At 43.0% G+C, this 18405-nt stretch overlaps 1 protein-coding gene across 1 annotated transcript in view; it reads right to left on the bottom strand.

Annotated features, from left to right (window-relative positions):
* LOC117530083 (synaptic vesicle 2-related protein-like) overlaps nucleotides 1-18405 on the bottom strand; it is a 33369-nt gene that overhangs the window by 12448 nt on the left and 2516 nt on the right. Inside the window, 12 exon segments of the mRNA XM_034193018.1 lie at nucleotides 7037-7116; nucleotides 8058-8131; nucleotides 8224-8352; nucleotides 8563-8674; nucleotides 8811-8935; nucleotides 9031-9094; nucleotides 13684-13808; nucleotides 13898-13969; nucleotides 14068-14166; nucleotides 14241-14326; nucleotides 16614-16735; nucleotides 16844-16893. Of these exon segments, the coding sequence (XP_034048909.1) occupies nucleotides 7037-7116; nucleotides 8058-8131; nucleotides 8224-8352; nucleotides 8563-8674; nucleotides 8811-8935; nucleotides 9031-9094; nucleotides 13684-13808; nucleotides 13898-13969; nucleotides 14068-14166; nucleotides 14241-14326; nucleotides 16614-16735; nucleotides 16844-16893 (1138 nt within the window).

Here is an 18405-nt window from a genome sequence, read left to right as displayed (position 1 = left end):
CCTAGCCTCTGAATTTGCTCAGATAAAGTCATTGCTTTTTTCTCTGCAGCTTCTACTGCTCCTGTCATGAAGCAGTTGGCACCTTCCTGTGATTATAGTGAGGAGGAACTGCCCCCCCATCTCACACTGACAGCCATCATGATGACGATGTGATGTCGATTGGGGCATTTGAGTCATTATTTAGTGGGGCAAGCCAGGTCGCATTGGGGCCAAAGAACAGAGGGAATGTTCCCCCCATCCTTCCACCACGGACTCCCACACTTTAGACAGTGACTTTCTACAGGTGGCTGAGTCTGGCCTGTCCATTGTTACACAGGCCATTCAGTTGGCCTTATCACGGCTTGGTGTAGATGCTCCTCCAACGGAGACTGCCTCTTCTTGTGCCTTTTTTAGGGATATTTGGAAACCAGCTTTCAGTGTCCCACCGTCCTTGCTATATATTGAAGAGCTGCAGAAGTGCCAGCCTGATCGTAAATCTTTCACCCATATGCAACAGGATTGCAGGGCACTCTGTGTGCTCCACAGTATGGCTTAGACCACATGCCTTCAGTGGATAGTGCTGTTAGTAGCCTGGTTGTAGCACCGGCTGATGCTGCTCGGCCAGAGCCATGACCTCAATGTAGGGTCACTGATGACCTCCTTACCAAGAGCTATGACACAGTGGCTTGAATTGGTCATCTGGGGAACTCCCTGTCTCACCTTTCCCTTGCACTTTCACGATTTCTCCAGGACAATGGTGCTGACACTGGCACACAGAGCCTGAGTTATGCTTCACTCCTGGCTTTTGCGTACATATCACGAGAGCTTGGCAGGCTGATGTCCACCCTGACCATAGCCCAGTGCCAGGTGTGGTTGGCTCAATCGCTCTTGTCTGAGCCTTGGAGGGGATCACTACGCACCCTGTCTGTTGTCCCAGGCCAGATTTTTGGTCCGGTGGCCCAACAGACCCTGGAGCATGCTGTTCAGGTTAACAGGTCTTGGGAGCAATTTGCCAAATTACAGTGCACTCCCAGGCACCAACCAAAGCACAGAGGTGGCTTCCAACCTGCTAATGGATGTGCTCCCTGGGATTGTGGTCTACGGCGTCAGACCTCTGAGCAGACCACCTTTCAACCACCCATGGGTGGACCACCCAGAAATGGCCAGCGGGATGGACAGGCCCGTTATGGTCGCTTCTCAATATCATCACGGGTCCACAGCAGTTGGGTTTAGCACCCAGTACAGAGTCACTGGTCATTTTTCCCAGACACAACTCGACCGGTAGCAGGAGTTGATCTGAGATCAGTGGTTGATTTCCACATTGGTCAGGTGCTACAATATTCAGTTCAGTTGCCGTCCCCTCAAGTTCAATGGTGTAAAAGTCACAGTTGGTACAGACCCAGAGAGGTCTCTTTTTCTCAGGCAGGAAATTCTGTAGCTCCTGAAGAAAGGAACCATAGAGTAGGTCCACAGTTCAGATCACCTACGGGGGTTCTATTCAACTTATTTTGTAGTTCCAAAAAAGGATGGTGGCTTTCGTCCTATCCTCGGCCTCAGAAAGTTAAATCAGTATGTGAAAGTGCAGCATTTTCGCATGCTCCGCACAATGGAAGTTCTCTAGGCAATTTGATTGGGAGACTGGTTTACCAGTGTGGACCTGAAGGACACCTATTTCCACATCCTGGTGTTAGTTCACAACAGGCAGTTCCTCAAGTTTGCCTTCGAGGGACGGGCCTGGGTACGGCAGCAGCACTCTCTGCCTTGCAGACTTGTGGGATAGGGATTCGTCTCTATTTAGACAACTGGCTTGTGTGCGCTCCGAGCAAGCAGCAAGCACTCGATGACACTCAGACCCTACTGCACCACGTGTCACAGCTAGGGCTCACTGTGAATTTTTCAAAGAGCTCCTTGACTCCATGCCAAGAGGGGTTTTTTATTGGAATTGTGATTGACTCACTGGCAGTAACAACACCCTTTCCTGCGAAGGGTGGATGACATTCTCACTCTGTTCTGCCATGTTTGCAGGAATGCCGGACTGACTTACGGTCTACTATTCTAGCTGATGTGGAAACTGACTGCAGTGTCAGCAGTCGTACCTCTGGGACTCTTGTCCTTACAAATTTGGCTCAACAGCCTGGGCCTCAACCCCACGCTACATCAACACAGGACTGGACATCTTTCAGCTCAGTCCTTCCGACATCTTCGCCCCTGGGCAGAAAGGGAGCTCATAACACGTGTTGTTCCTCTGGCCTCTCTATCCTTCCACCAGGATGTCATTCTAAAAGATGCCTCACTTTCTGGCTGGGGTGCAGTGTGGAACCACAGAATAATCAGGGGTGTCTGGAGCCCTCGGAAGAGGCTCGAGCACATCAATGTGCTTGAGCTGTGGGCTATCCACCTAGCTCTGAGCCATTTCTCCCCTGCCCTAGAGGGGAAACATGTGCTTGTTCGGTCAGACAACACATCAACAGTCTACCATATAAACCATCAAGGAGGCACCAGGTCTTTTCATTCCCTAAGAGCCCAGAAGCTTCTCCAGTGGGATCTGCCTCGCATGCAGAGTCTCAGGGCTGTGCGTCTCCTGGGCGTACAGATCTACACTGCAGATTTCTTTTTATGAGAGAAACCACCGCCGGGCGAGTGGCGACTCAACCCAGATGTGGTTCTAATGATCTGGGACAGGTTTGGCAAGGCGGAAGTCAATCTGTTTGCCTCGAGCGCCACAACACACTGTCGCCGGTGGTTCTCTCTCTCAGAACCACAGAACCCACTGGGCCAAGATGTGCTGGCTCACCCTTGGCCAGCACATCTACTGTATGCGTTTCCTCCTCTTCCGGTGATCATACTGACACTACCCAGAATTTGCATGACCAATCACACAGTGTTACTGGTACCCCTGTACTGGCCGGGCAGGACATGGTTCCCCATGATTCTGATGCTCCTCAGTGGAGAGCTGTGGCCTGTCCCTCAGAGAAGGGACCTTATGTCACAGTTGGACAGGAACATTTCGCATCCACATCCAGAGCGTCTTCCTTCAGCTGTATATGTGGTCCCTGAAGGGCCAAACTCCATGTTGAACTCTTGTGATCTAGCTGTCATGCAGACTATACTGAATGCTCCTGCGTCCTCCACTAGGGCATTATATGACAATAGATGGAAGCTTTTTAACCCGTAGGTGCAGTACGCAGGGTGTGGACCCTGAGTGTTGTCCTGTGCCAGTGTTGCTTAGCTATCTTCAAACACTGCTTGACACTGGTATTTCTGTTTCTACAATTAAAGTTTATGTTACTGCTGTCTCTGCTCACCACACTATGGTGGATGGATGCTCAATAAGGTTGCACCCCCTGATATGTCATTTTTTTAAGAGGTGCTCTTCGGCTTCGGCCACTGAGCATTGCATGTGTGCCATCCTGGGCTCTTCCATTGGTCCTTGAGGGCTTATGTTCTTCGCCGTTTGAGCCACTGGATGCCAGTAACCTCAGATGATTGTCTATTAAGACTGCATTCCTGCTTGTTATTACCGCAAAGCACATTGGCAAGCTCCATGCCTTGTCAATTGCTGAGAACTGTGTGCGCTAGAATTCTGATGGGTCAGAGGTTACTCTATGGCTGAACCTTAACCTTTTATCAAAGACGGGTTTTTCCTTCAATGCTAACCAGCCGGTTACCTCATCTGTCTTTGTGCCACAATCTAGTACAGAGACTAATTCTAGTCTGTTCTGCCCTGTTCGTGCACTTAGATGTTACGCTGAATTGACAGCTGCATTTTGCAAAAAATGATGCTATGTTTGTCTACTGTGGGGGGCCCAGGAAGGGCTGTGCCTTGTCCAAGCAAAGACTGTCGCAGTGTATTGTTGACACTATATTGCAAGCTTACAGGAACGATGACCGTCAGCCTCCTCCAGTGACATGTCATTCAACCCGGGGCATATCCACCTCTGTGCTGCCCTGAGAGGTGTTCTGTTGATTGACATCTGTACTGCAGGCAATGTTAGCGTCCTCCTGACTTTCACCCGCTTCTACAGAGTTAATGTGGCTGCTCCTCTCACTGTGGTGACGCCATATTATTGGCCTCTTCATACTGCAACTGAGGTTTGGTAGTCCACACTTGAGGTTTGTAAGTCCACACTCCTCACGACCATTGTTGATATGAAGTCATCCAGGTGCTAAGCACCACCCTCTGGTGGTCAGGAGGAATCAAACAGTTTGACAGTTAAGTGTGTAATTACGGTTCTATGAATTCCGGATGACTGCCAGAGTTGGTTGTCACTTGGAGTCTACGTGATAGATTCCAAAGGACTGAAAGCTGGGTGACGTGCTCTCATACACTGTCGCTGACATCACCCAGGTCACGCCCACTTTTTTGGTATAAGATGCGACCCTCTCCACATGTGCTTGAAACAATTCAGGGGCTAAGTACTGCCCTTTGGCGGTCATCCAGAATTCATAGAACATACGTAACTCTCATTTTATTTTACTGATATCTAGCCAACTGTTCTAAACAGAAATTATTTTTTTCAGAACTCCTTATATTGGCTTACTTTGTAAAGTAAGTAAGTCCCTTCGGCTGCTCCCTTGTTTGTACTTGGGGTCGCCACAGCAAATCCAAGGTGGATCTGCATGTTGAATTGGCACAAGTTTTACGCCGGATGCCCTTCCTGGCGCAACTCCACATTACATGGAGAAATGTGGCAGGGGTGGGATTTGAACCCGGAACCTTCTAAACTGAAACCAAGCGCATTAACCACTTGGCCACCACCCCTGCTATTGGCTTACTTTGTACAAATACAATAAAAATATTATAATATGTCAATATGATATAATGCTCACTTGTCACCTGAGAAAAAGCTCAGGTTCAAGACTGCCTGAAGCCTGTTTTTCTTACACAGTTGGAGCTGTGTTAGAACAATCAGATCAACATGTGGGTCCCATGCCAAAACTCCTGTGGTGGCCCTGAGCAAAATGGGAGCACGACCACAAGATGTTACTGAATTGGTGGTGGTGGTGGAGGAAAATATTTTTAGAAAATAAAAGTTGCTGTTGGATTTAGTGGATTAAAATGTAACGTACAACAGTTTTGTACCAGTAAAATTTACAGGTTGTTCTGTCAAGGTAATTTAGTCCATGAGCCAGTCATCAGTTTTGACCTAATCGATACCACTTAAGGTGATGACATGACACTTAGAATTCAGCCTCAGTGTACCATGGCCTACACAAAAATGTATGACAGCCATCCCAGGGTGGCAGCTGTAGCCAGGTAGAGGTCAATGAAGAATTACACAGAGGTCCAAATTTAAAAATCCTCCAGTCATATTGAAAACTATACCACATTATTTATCTGATCATAATGATTCCAAAAAGGTGTAGTTTTGACTATCTGTGACTGAATTTTCTGGAGTTATGGGGTAAAAACAGCAAAAATGATGATAAAGGCCAGTTTCAGTTTGTACAGGGGTTAAAAGTTAAAGCTGCTCCAATTTCAGTAAAAATTATGCCATAATTTGCAGCTGCCACCCTGGAATGGCTGTCATACATTTCTGTGTAGGCCATGCAGTGGCGGCTGCTGGTCTGTCAAAGAGGGGAAGCTCATTGTCGGCTTACATCATAAAATGTGTCAATTTATTTATATGTAAATCAAATATGTAAAATTGTCATAACAGTCCCTAGTTGCACAAGCATTTCACAATTTATATCTCGATTACATACAGTATTTTATGATGGCACAATTACCAAGTGGTTACTGCGCTTGGTTTCAGTGCAGAAGGTGCCCGGTTCAAACCCCACTCCTGCCACATTTCTCCATGTAATGTGGAGTTGTGTCAGGAAGCGCATCCAGCATAAAACTTGTGCCATAATCAACATGCAGGTCCACCTTGGATCTGCTGTGGCGACCCAGAGTGAAAACAAGGGAGCAGCCGAAGGGACTTACACAAATATTAGTAATGTTTTTAAAGAAAAATAGAAAAAATGTCAAGAAGCACACAGAACCTTTATTATTAAACATACATAACAGAGTCTGTTTCCTGACATTTTTCCATGCAAATGTTATTTTAAAGATTGGCCTGCAGATGTCGCCATATGTAATTGTATCAAAGCTTCAAAACACGTAACCATTGCTTCAGATTAATTCAGTGTTTCAATACGCTTCGGTTTCTAGGTCACTAATTTTCATGAATAAAATACATCCACAACCACTCACTATTACTACATATGCCCGGATAGACTTATAATTATGAATACTTTGATGTTGTGTTGTGAACCAGGAATGTTAATTAACGTGCAATGACTTTTAAACACTTACTGTTGAACAAAGCAGAGAGTAACTCACCGAGATCATGTCACATAACGTCTAATCCAGTGTGCTTCTCTGTGCGCCTTTAAAACAGACTGATTTATAGCGTGCACGCGCAAAACACACTTTAGCATAAATTTAAAAATGTATAAATATGAAAAAATGTGCAACCCAATTCTCGTTCCTATAGCTGTCAATGAAATGGGATTCAGCCTTTCGACTGATCATCCAATCATTGTGCAGAACTCTAGTGTCCCGGCCTGCCCACAGCTCCATTCACCCCGGAGATGCTCAGTATCCAGGGGCGGAACAAAATCGTGGTTTTATCCAATGACCATCGCGTTTTGTGGCAATGAAAACTTTTCCAGGCAGTCCCATTAAAGTGAACGGATACTCAGCTTCTACAGGAAAATGCATTGATCACAGACCGTATAAGAAATATTTATGAGAAGTTAAAAAAAATAGTCAATCGATTTGTGATAAGTAGCTGATTCTTAACGAACTCATCTTCAAAATGACCGTGTTCTAACGCATTTGCAGTGAATGAAATGATAAACTGTACATATCTGAACTATTAATTTTTTGACATTTTATAGGAAGGTAAGCTTCCCTTGCATTCTTTGAGAAACCACCTCTGAGGCCATGGTACACTGAGACTGGGTTCTGAATGTCGTTTCGTCATCTTAAGTGGTACCAAAAACCTGCTTGGCCTATGGACTAATGTACTTTACTTTAAATGTTTCTATTTATTTATTTCTTTTTTACCTGTAGCACACATGCTTCCAGTTTGGAAGACCTCAGTTGTCAGAAGGATTATCCCATAATAGGAGAAGGCATTTACAAACCTGGTGATAAAACAAGAGCAACTGGATTTAAGACCATCAACAAGAGATCAGTTTGTCACACTTAAATCATGATAATTTTAGAAGCATTTGTCTGTTTATCTGGTCCCCTACCAGGACCTTTGAGGAATTCACACCAAATGTGGTATGTGCATGAAAGCCAACCCGGGAATTGGCCTTAAGGAGTTTGCTTTGGCAAAGGGCAAGGTCTTTTGGATCAATAGTCTAAATTTTAGTTTGTCTGTCTGTTTGTTCTCCTACTCCTCCAAGGTCTTTGGGTCGATTTCCATCAAACTTGACGTGTAGATGACATTAACCCTAGAATTATCCTTAAAGAGTTTACTTTGGCAGAATAATGGTTAGCACTGTTGCCTCACAGAAAGAAGGTCATGGAATCTCTTCCTGTCTGAGCCTTTCTGTGTGCAGTTTCTGTGTTCACGTAGGTTTCCTCCGGGTACTCTGGATTCCTCCCACTTCCAAAGACATGCAGGTTAGATGAACGGGAAGCTTTAAATTGACTGTAGGTGAGACCCAGAGTACATAGTGATAAGGATGCTGAGGATGGAGCCACAAGGCAGGAGGAGATGAGGGAGGTTAAAGAGGAAGTTTATAGATGTGCTGAAGGAGGATGTGCAGCTGGCTGGTGTGACAGAGGAAGATGCAGAGGACAGGGTGAGATGGAAACGATTGATCTGCTGTAGCATCCCCTAACGGGAGCAGCCGAAAGAATAATAATAAGAAGGCTGTCTTCTGTCATCACCTTGTTGAATGTAACATTCCAGCTACCTCATACAAATATTCTTATTCCTGCACTCAAAAGCATTCATTATTTGAATCTTATTAAATTTAAAAGGATTACCGTCAGTGACTACCATCAGTCCTCCAAAATATCTACTGTATAGTTAAAAATCAGGCATTCAAGAAATTATACTTTCCACACTTACCATATGTATAACAAGAGAAGAGTCGTCTTGCGATACTGAACATTAAAGAGACTGGCAATTCTTCCACGAGTGTCCTGTGCAAATAAAAAAATACTAATCTGAGAACATTTTAAGCTTGGAGTATTACAATAAACACAAGAAGTCACATACACAATTGCAACCTCACCTGTTTTTGTGTGATTAGCCTCAGCTGAGGCAACGTCTTGCCATTCTCTTTGGCAATGCGTCTCAAAGTTTCCAGGGCTTTATCAGTTTTCCCCCTCAGCAGGTTAAAACGAGGGCTTTCAGGCAGCCACTGGTTAGTAGAAAACACGACATTCAAATGTCAAGTAAACTTATCTGGTCACAATCTGCTGCAAGATAAAATGCCCTCCATTCTGAGGATGCCTGTGAATCACCAGTGCCAAAACAACAACAAAAAACAAACAAACCCAAAAGTACAGAGCCTCTCATGTAGAACAGGTAGTTTACTGGATAATCTGGGATTGAATCCTGCTCATGCTACAGTACTTGTCTCAGTCCCCCCGGCTGTAAATGGATACCGGCCTCGGCTGGGGAAGTAACCTGTGTCAGACTGGCGTCCCTTTGTGGGTGGGTGGGAGTTGTAGACTCTCATCCTCTTCACACCACGGAATTTGGAGTTAAGCACAGGCACCAATGGGCCTCAGGGCCTATATAGGACTTACTTCAAGAAGGACTTGACATCATATAAAGAGTAAAATCTCTAGACATATTTTTAAGTCCTGTACTTACAAAGGAGAAGCAAATAAGATCGCAGTTGGTAAAGTGGAGATTCCAAGTAGCCACCTCCAGTTAAGGGTCTGCATTATCCACAGAGCCAGGATTACCTCCAACACAGCTCCTACGGACCAGAATACCTAACAAACATGTACAACCATACAGGAAAGACTTCATGACCACACTACAGCATCAACTCAATGATTCTTCAGTGAAATACAATAAAGAACAGTACCTGTAACAACATGAGGGACAGGCCCCGTGCCTTCACTGGAAGGAATTCTGAGTACAGAGTCATCCTAGAACCATAATGAATGTTTGCACATGAGTCAATGAAACAGGTTAGCCAGAGTCTAAAAGCAGCTCTGCCTCATGTAAAGACAAACAGATGAGAACACTGTCATGTCAATTCATGCTCTTCATACAATAAGTCTAATTACACCATCACAGGATCATTGGGCCTCATTCACCAATATCTTCTTAAGAATCTTCTTTGATTCCTTCTTAATCTGTCCCTAAGAAGGTTCTTAACAAAACTCTGTCAGATTCATTAATGTGTTCTTTAACCGCAGAATTTTTCGCAACTGTGTTCTTAAGTTGATGAATTCCATCTCCTTGCAAACTGAAAGCACGTGCCTGGTGAGCCTCACATATGATTAGATTGACACACACTTGATGTTCATGAGCAGCTCATCAGCAGCGGGTTACTTAAACCCAGGTCATTCACAGCCATATTATCTCTAAGCTGAGCTTTCCGCAGCTCACTTCAAGGTAACTTGGCCAACTCTAATTTCCATATTAGAGCTCGTTGATGTTTTGGTGATTCTAGACACCCTCCTGCGCAGCTCCCATATCACATATGGTCCTGGCTCCCACGCCACCACCAAGCATTACGTCACTTTTGAACTCTCCGGCTCTCAGCTACAGAGCACATAGCTCTGCCACACTTCAGTTAAGTTCCTACTTGTCTATGAGATCCCGTTCTCACGCTGCTCCTGTTTGTGACTGTGCATGATTAAGAACTGTCTCCAAGAACTGTTTCCAAGAACTGTATGAACTCTGATAGTGAACCACTGAGAATTTTCCAAGCCGTTTCTAAAGTCAAGTCTTGCTTAATTGGAACTGCGTCACAAGACACGCAGCACCTGACCTCTGAAGATATTCATCAACTGTAAACGATTCCTGAACAGCAAACCTTATTTCCTAGACTGTGAACCTTATTTCCAGAATTGTGAACACTCCTGTTTTAAGCCTTCTGTGAACTGTCTGTCGTTAAAGGCTTCACTATTACGAGTACAATCATTCACCTTGGAGCATGCATCTTGGAGCAGATGCGTGCCTTGCAGTTGAAGTTAAAGATTTCAGAGGCCGGTGAATATTCTTAATTCATAATTGGGAATATTCTTAATTCATAATTGGGATTTGGTTGTGCAAGTGGAACTGTTAAAACATGTTTTTCACTGCTCAGACCATTACATTACAGACTTATCAAGCCTGAAGGTCAAATTGCCCGACTGCTTTCCTCCAGAGGAATTTTTTCGGCCTGGGGAACATTGGCTGTTTCTTATCTCAACTCACAAAGACAATAAACTGCTTTTCACAGGACTGACGCATGCTCCATTCCCTCCCCCCACCCACCACCTATCCCCCATCAACACTCCCCTCTCCGGCGCCTGCTAACGTCACTCCTTTCCCCTTCAGCGGGGGCAGTGCAGTTTTAGCTGCAGCCCCCGTTCTTCCCTCCAAGCTGACGGCGGCGCATCTCAGAGTTGATGCATGACCTTCACCCACTTGCCTCAATTTGGATAACGAACTTCTTCAAACTTAGTGCACATAAACAATGTCAAATGTGTATGTGCTGTCTTTAATTATGATGTGTGCCATTATTACGGTAAACAAGTAATAACTGTGGACTAATTGCTGTTTGAGGTAACTGGAGTGTAAACACAATTTCTCCACTGTGAGATCAATAAAGTATATCTCATCTCATCTCATCACCTCCTCTCCTCCCTTCTCCTAGTTCCTGTTCTCGGCTCTGTGCGTCCCACCTGGCCCCGGCTCCAGTTCCATATACTCCAGGAATCCAGTTCTCTTTTAAGACTGGCTCAGGAACCTGCAGCTCCCTAATTTCCATGGCTATGAGCGGGCTGACTTTCCACTCTGCAGGCACCCCCAACGCAGCATTATTATTTTCTTATTTATTGTAAATAAATATTTTTTCATTCACACCCAGTTCTGTTCCTTGTTCCCAGCAGTTGAGTTCATCATGTACCGGTCTGGTACTGTCTGGACCTCTCACCATAACAGCAAACTATTCCACAACATAATAGCTCTATTGCTGAAAATTATTCTTTATATTAATATTTTCCTTTCAACTTCAAGACTCAGCCCATGGCCTCTAAGACCAGCATAGCTTCTCATTTCGTAGGAAATTTCAGTTAATATTTTCATGTCCATGTAAGATTTTGTACATTTCAGTTAAGTCACCTCTAGTGCATCTATCTTCTAAAGTAGTTAAACTGAGGCCGGCAAGTCTATCCATATAGGACATATGTTGCAACTCAGGTACCAACTTAGTGCAGGAAATCAACAAAAAAGTAATGATTCGATTAAAAAACAAAACAACAACAAAAAACCATATCTCAAAATCACGACAGGAGACGCAACAGATTGGAGGGGGAACAACAGACACCCAAAAGCTGTCCGAATTGGACCAGCGCATCGGGCACTCTGAGGTAGGCTATAGGGAAAAATCTAAATCATTTTAATTTAATTTTCCCCCACCCTACCTTTTAGGAATACCATCGATTGAGTGTCTGTGTACAGACCTGGGCACCAAGGCAACAGTTCCGTCCCTGTGTTAAACTATTGGTACACTATAAAAACTGAAGTTCATCAGCCGCCTTGTGAATGTGACTTACTTCAACTGAATATGAGTTAAGTCACCTTAAAAATAAACTTCGTTTCAACTCACAGTTATTGAAGACAATGGAAAGTTCAGATTTTGAAAACATATAAACTTGAGTCCATTATCCTAAACTTGCCATTACAAACGTGGTAAATGAGAAGACATAAGTTCACTTAATGGGGCTATTATTCTTTACAGTGTACATTTTATTTAGTTTAATATAAAAAATACTCTGTAAATTACTCAAACGTAATATAATAATGATCAGCGATATCACGGACCTATCACTGCAAAATTGTATTTTAATGACCTTCACACAAGCAGAGAATGCAACCAATGTGACAACATGTCGGCACTGAAATGTAAGAGTACTCCTGAGTGTTCATAGGATTTGTTCTTACCTAAGCACAAGTCCTGAATAGGAAACATTCTTGAATGCCACATTCTTTGTAAAAACTTCATAAGCAGGACTTAAAAACAAATTTGTTCTTAAGAACGGTTTGTGAATGAGGCCCAATGTGCATAAATGCAAACAGGTGAAGGTTTTATACAAAATTCTGTTTTGTACCTCTGTTTACACTGACATGACCTGGTTGACTTGGTGTTTCCTGTCTTTATCAGGGCTGTGAAATGAAAACTGAAATCCGAGGAAAATTTGCAGGGGGTCGAGCCGGGGTCTAGGGCCCATGGGGCCCCAGAAACCAAATTAATTTTATATCTAATGATACATTTTCAGCATCTCCTGGAAGAAAAAAAAATCTCAAAAGAAGTGCATATTTAAATGATCCTAGACTCAATCTTTCATTTGAACTGTCAATGATAATGTTGAAATAAGAGAATATGACATGGAAGTAGGGCTTGGAATGATGTTCCTTTTAATTGTAAACCAAATTATACATTAACTCAGAACAGTTAAACTACATGAAATTCATGAAGACTGAAAAGACTGTTACAGCATTTCAAAAACCACAGCTCAAGCTTGTAGAATATTTTGAAAATCAGGGTAAAATATCACTAACATATCTTATAGTAAAAAAGTCACGTGTGTAAATTCCTGTAAATCCAGTGTCTTTTGCCCATGAAAAAGTCTACATTAATAAAAACTCATTTACATTCTTGTGTAAATTCATGTAAATCCATTCAAAGCCACAATGTCTTTTTCCAATGAAAGAAAGTCTAGATTAATAATAAAAAAAGTCACATAATCTTATCTAAAATCCTGTTTGAACAGCACAATGTTTATTTTCCAGGGGAGAGAAATTCTTACAGTGTTTCTCCTGTTTATCTTTCAGGTGTGTTCATGAAGCCAGCGATAATTCCACAGATTCTTGTCCTTGTCAAACTTTTTGAAACGGTCTTTCTCGCCATCTTCACTCTGTCTGATGTCGCTCCGTGACACAGACATGCTGCAAAATTCTTCTTTTAAAAACTTTAGAGCTCTAAAAGTTTGCAATGTCCACGTGCTACATTTAGCTTAAGTGTCTTGCAGGAGACACACAGCGTCGCTGCAGCAACCACAGTCCCGCTTTACGACAACTGTCGCAACAGCTACGCTGACACAGAGGACACAGATTTGTATCTGTAACACACAGATCAGTGTCCGCGGACTCAAAACTTGCACGGTGTCATTAAAAAAAGGAAAAGCTTTGCGATAGGAATTTTAAAAACTCAAGAGTTTACATGGCCCTTGACGTATGCGTTCGCATGTCCCTGTACTTCCGAGGTTAATTGCTCCATGTCCTTTCTAGCCATGGTTTCAATGTCTCCTGGTCCGCAGATTGTATTAGTTTCCACCCTGCTCTCTAGTGTTCCAGCTCTCAGTGTCTTTGTTGTGCTCTGCACTGAGGTTCTTGCTTGGATCCTTCAGATTCAACACTAAGAATAATGCATATTGTTGTCATTTTCAGAATGAATAATTTTTTTTTCCAGGAATTATTAAGAATTTATCATGTGTGATGTACAAGCAAACAGCGAACATACGACTGAGGAGTTCCACCGATTCCAAAGCCAACTAAACCTCGCAGGAACAATAGCCAGCCATACACTGGAGAGAAGGAAGTCAGCAGTCCGTAGTACAGAATCCAGCACATACTAAGTCTCAGACCCTGTTTAGCACAACAGAATATGTCACATATACAGACTACTGGGAAAAATAAAAAAGGGGATAAAGAAAAAGTATAGGTGTGAGACTCACATATTTTCTGCCATATTTATCTAATACTTGCCCCCATAAGGGTGCACTGATCCCCATTCCTAAAAACACCACCTGATGGAAAAGGAAAGATGTATCAATATCAGCATACACCACAAAAATCAGCGTGCAGTAAAATAACACTTTACTTTGAAGATAAACTGAGTCTTTACCGATGTTATGAGGGCCACCTGATAGGCAGGCAACTTCCACTCACAGTGTAGCTGTGGTCCAATGATGCTGAGGATCATCATCTCCATGGAATCTGCAATCTGCACAGACGAGCAATGAAATGGCAAAACACGCTTGAAACATGAAGATCAACATCACATTTTAGGACTCTTACCCAAGACAGCCCAGTAAGAAAAGACAGTTTCCAGTGGAACTTTCCAAAGCCAATGGCATCCAAGGCATCATCCACTGTGATGGCATCTGATGATGGACAAAGTATAATGTTAACTGACACAACTCCAATAGCACTTTATTGTAGGTGCTTTTCCACTACAGTAAGTAGTACAGTTGTATGCAAAAGTTTGGGCACCCCTGATAATTTCCATGATTTTTCTTTTTAGATCATTGGTTGTCTGGATCAGAAATTTCAGTTAAATATATCATATAGCAGACAAGCACAGTGATATTTAAGTGAAATGAAGTTTATAGGATTTACAGAAAGTGTGCAATAATTCTTTAACCAAAATTAGGCAGGTGCATAAATCTGGGCACCCCAACAGAAAAAAATACATCAATATTTAGTAGATCCTTTTGCAGAAATAACAGCCTCTAAACACTTCCTATAGCTATGCTAGCTCAATGAGAGTCTGGATTCTGGTTGAAGGTATTGTGGACAATTCTTCTTCACAAAACATCTCAGGTTTGTTGGTTACCGAGCATGGACAGCCCACTTAAAATCACACCACAGATTTTCAATAATATTCAGGTCTGGGGGCTGAGATGGCCATTCCAGAATTTTGTTCCTCTGCATGAATGCCTTAGTAGATTTTGAGCAGTGTTTAGGGTCATTGTCTTGTTGAAAGATCCAGCCCCTGCACAACTTCAACTTTGTCAGTGATTCGTGAACATTGTTCTCAAGAATCTGCTGATATTGACTGGAATCCATGTAACCCTCAACTTTAACAAGATTCCCCGTACCTGCACTGGCCACACAGCATGATGGAACCACCTCTAAATTTTACTGTAGCAAGTGTTTTTCTTTGGAATGCTCTGTTCTTTTTCAGCCATGCATACCGCCCCTTGTTATGTCCAAATAACTCCATTTTAGTTTCATCAGTCCACAGCACCTTATTCCAAAATGAAGCTGGCTTGTTCAAATGTGCTTTGGCATACCTGAAGTGACTCTGTTTGTGGCATGTACGCAAAAAAGGCTTCCTCTGCATTACAGCATCATACAGCATCTGTTTGTGCAAAGTGTGCTGTATAGTTGAACGATGCACAGAGACACTATCTGCAGCAAGATCATGCTGTAGGTATTTGGAGCAGGTCTGTGGGTTGACTATGACTGTTCTCACTATCCTTCGCTTCAGCTTATCTGAGATATTTCTTGGCCTGACACTTCGGGCCTTAACAAGTAGTGTGGCTGTGGTCTTCCATTTCCTGACTATGTTCCTCACAGTGGAAACTGACAGCTGAAATCTCTGAGATAGCTTGTTGTATCCTTTCCCTAAACCATGATGTTGAACAATCTTTGTTTTCAAGTAATTTGAGAGTTGTTTAGAGGCTCCCATGTTGCTACTCATTACAAGAAATGCTAAGAGGGGAAACATTTGCAAATAGCCACCTAAAATACCCTTTCTCATGATTGGATTAAGCCGGGTAAGGAGGTCAAGGGTCAGTGAGCTTACCAAACCAATTTTGTTTTCCAATAATTAGTGCTACATGTATTCAAATCAATAAAATGACAAGGGTGCCCAAATTTATGCACCTGCTCAATTTTGTTAAAATAATTATTGCACACTTTCTGTAAATACTAGAAACTTCATTTCACTTCTCAAATATCAGTGTGTTCATCTGATATATGATATATTTAACTGAAAAGGAAAATCATGAAAATTATCAGGGGTGCCCAAGCGTTTGTATACAACTGTATCTGATCTTAAAACTTGTCCCATGCATTTCCACCGTCGTGGTTATACTTTTTGTGGGCCCAGGTCTGAGGGATTGGCAAATGCATGGAACTATACAGTGGTTGGTCAGACTCTACCTTTTAAAAAGGGTGTCCTTGTTAATTGGTATGGCAATTAAAGTTTATCCAACAGAACTCAGAGCTCTTCTTTTTTAGAGGTAGAACCCCACAGACCAAACGTACAAGATGCAGTGGAACAAAAAACCTCAACAACGCTGCATCTCTTTTGTTACCTTGGACCAGGGGTGACAAAGCCTGCTCCTGCATGTTTTACAACTGTCCCTACTCATTTAATCATACAATTGCAGGTGCATAGCACACCAGATGCAAATATTTTTGTTGAAAGGCAAATTTGCTATTTAATTTAAAGAAACCCAAAATAAATTAAAACCTGAGTACCGAATTCTTGTTGTTTCTTACTTGTTGTACAGTTCAAAGAAATCGTAGCAAGTCCATTGTTGCCATAACATTAATGTCAACAGTGAGTGTATCTAAACTTCTAATTTTCATGGTAAAGCCACCTTGATTGTGTTTTCTTTGTGTATCAAATTGTGGAGACTGTATGCGCGTTGCTCAAACCTTGAGTTTTTGTTATTTCTGGACTTCTTTGATCAATTCTGGTCCCGAAATTTACCCCTACAGTGTAGATCTCATTGTCTGTGCACTGGTCCTCATCTTTCTGACCTGCAAAACCCTCCACACTAGGAAACAGAAGAGGTTTTAGAATTACAGTAAAAATAATGCAACATGTTCCATTTAATCTCCACCAAAAGTCTGAAAAAGTATTAGAAAAATTTTTATTGTTTCACCTCCTTTCAGGATTTTTCCATCTCTTGTACGAGACCGTAGTTGGTATAGGCTGTTCATGTACAATGATCTCCAATGCTTTAAAATGGACAAAAAAAACAGAGACCATGGAAAAAATGGAAAACAAGCATCAAATGGATAGAGGAATAAACAGAATGGCAAAGGCTCACCCATTGATCAGCTCCAGCCTCCAGGATGATCAAGACAGTCTGGAGTTACCTGTAATGCTGTGACAGTTAGAAGACACCTGTGTGAAGCTAATTTATTTGCAAGAATCCCCAGCAAAGTCCTTCTGTTAAATAAAAGACGTGCAGAAGCGGTTACAATTTGCCAAAGACACATCAACTGGTCAAAAGAGAAATGGAGGAATATTTTGTGACTGATGAGAGTAAAATTGTTCTTTTTGGTCCAAGGCCGCAGACAGTTTGTGAATGAACCCCAAACTCTGAATTCAAGCCACAGTTCACAGTGAAGACAGTGAAGCATGGTTGCAAGCATCATGATATGGCATGTTTCTCCTACTATGGTGTTGGGCCTATATATCGCATACTAGGTATCATGGATCAGTTTGGATATGTCAAAATACTTGAAGATGTTATGTGTCGGATGCGGTCGGAGCACCGACCCAGCGTTTGACAGGACCCAGCACGAAATAAGCAGAGCACGGTTCAAAAGATAACAGAATTTAATAATCATAATGAGTGCAGTGATAAACAACCAAAAATGTCCGCGGTCTGGTGAGGTGAAAACATGGCGCGCTCTTAGCAGCGCAAACGGTCCGGAGCCACAGCAGTTCGGACCCAGGGACCCCACTGACACCCCCCAGGTGGCCGCGACAAACCGAGTCTGTGAAGAAAGAAACATGAGGTGAGTCCAACACTCTCCACCCAGAGACACAGCTCAAAAGGTGCACACAATCAGCAAACACTTCCTGGCTTAAATATATATCAGCTTCTCACCCTGCAGGCACAGAACTACTCAGTTCAAATCTCCACTGCAGCAGAAGCTGATTAGACAATTAACATAACGTGACAGCTCAATACAACAAGGTGTGAGGGACACCAAATCCACTGTCATTACTTCATAAAAGTCACCAAAACCAAATTACCTCAGGAAGTGTGCTGAAGAGCGTGAGACCTCACCCAATCCTCCTTCACAGACTGGCGTCAAACCTGGAGCGGTCTCTGCGTCCGTAATGGTGAGATTGTTCTCCTGACGTCGATCTCACACGTCTGCTCACAAGGTCGAGTCTCTGGCAATTACACACTGTGCATTCAAGGTTTAAATGCAGCAATCTCTGATCAAGACAGAATACACCACAGCTGTGAGTCCTGATGACCTGCACATGAAAACAAGCCTCAGGTGTTCAGGGTGAGGTCATAATGCTCAGCCACTCAGTCCTGAATGCATACCACCTGGTGGGAGAAACAGAAAACAAAACAAAGCCAGCCAAACACCCCAGCCCACAACAGAAGAGGTCATGTTGCCTTATGCTGAAGAGGACATGCCCTTGAAATGGGTGTTTCAACAAGACAGTGACCCCAAGCACACTAGTAAATGAGCA

This window comes from Thalassophryne amazonica, chromosome 17, assembly GCF_902500255.1.
Source record: "Thalassophryne amazonica chromosome 17, fThaAma1.1, whole genome shotgun sequence".
Lineage (NCBI taxonomy): Eukaryota > Metazoa > Chordata > Actinopteri > Batrachoidiformes > Batrachoididae > Thalassophryne > Thalassophryne amazonica.
The sequence above is the reverse complement of the archived record's forward strand: the minus strand, read 5'-3'. Positions and strand labels throughout refer to the sequence as shown.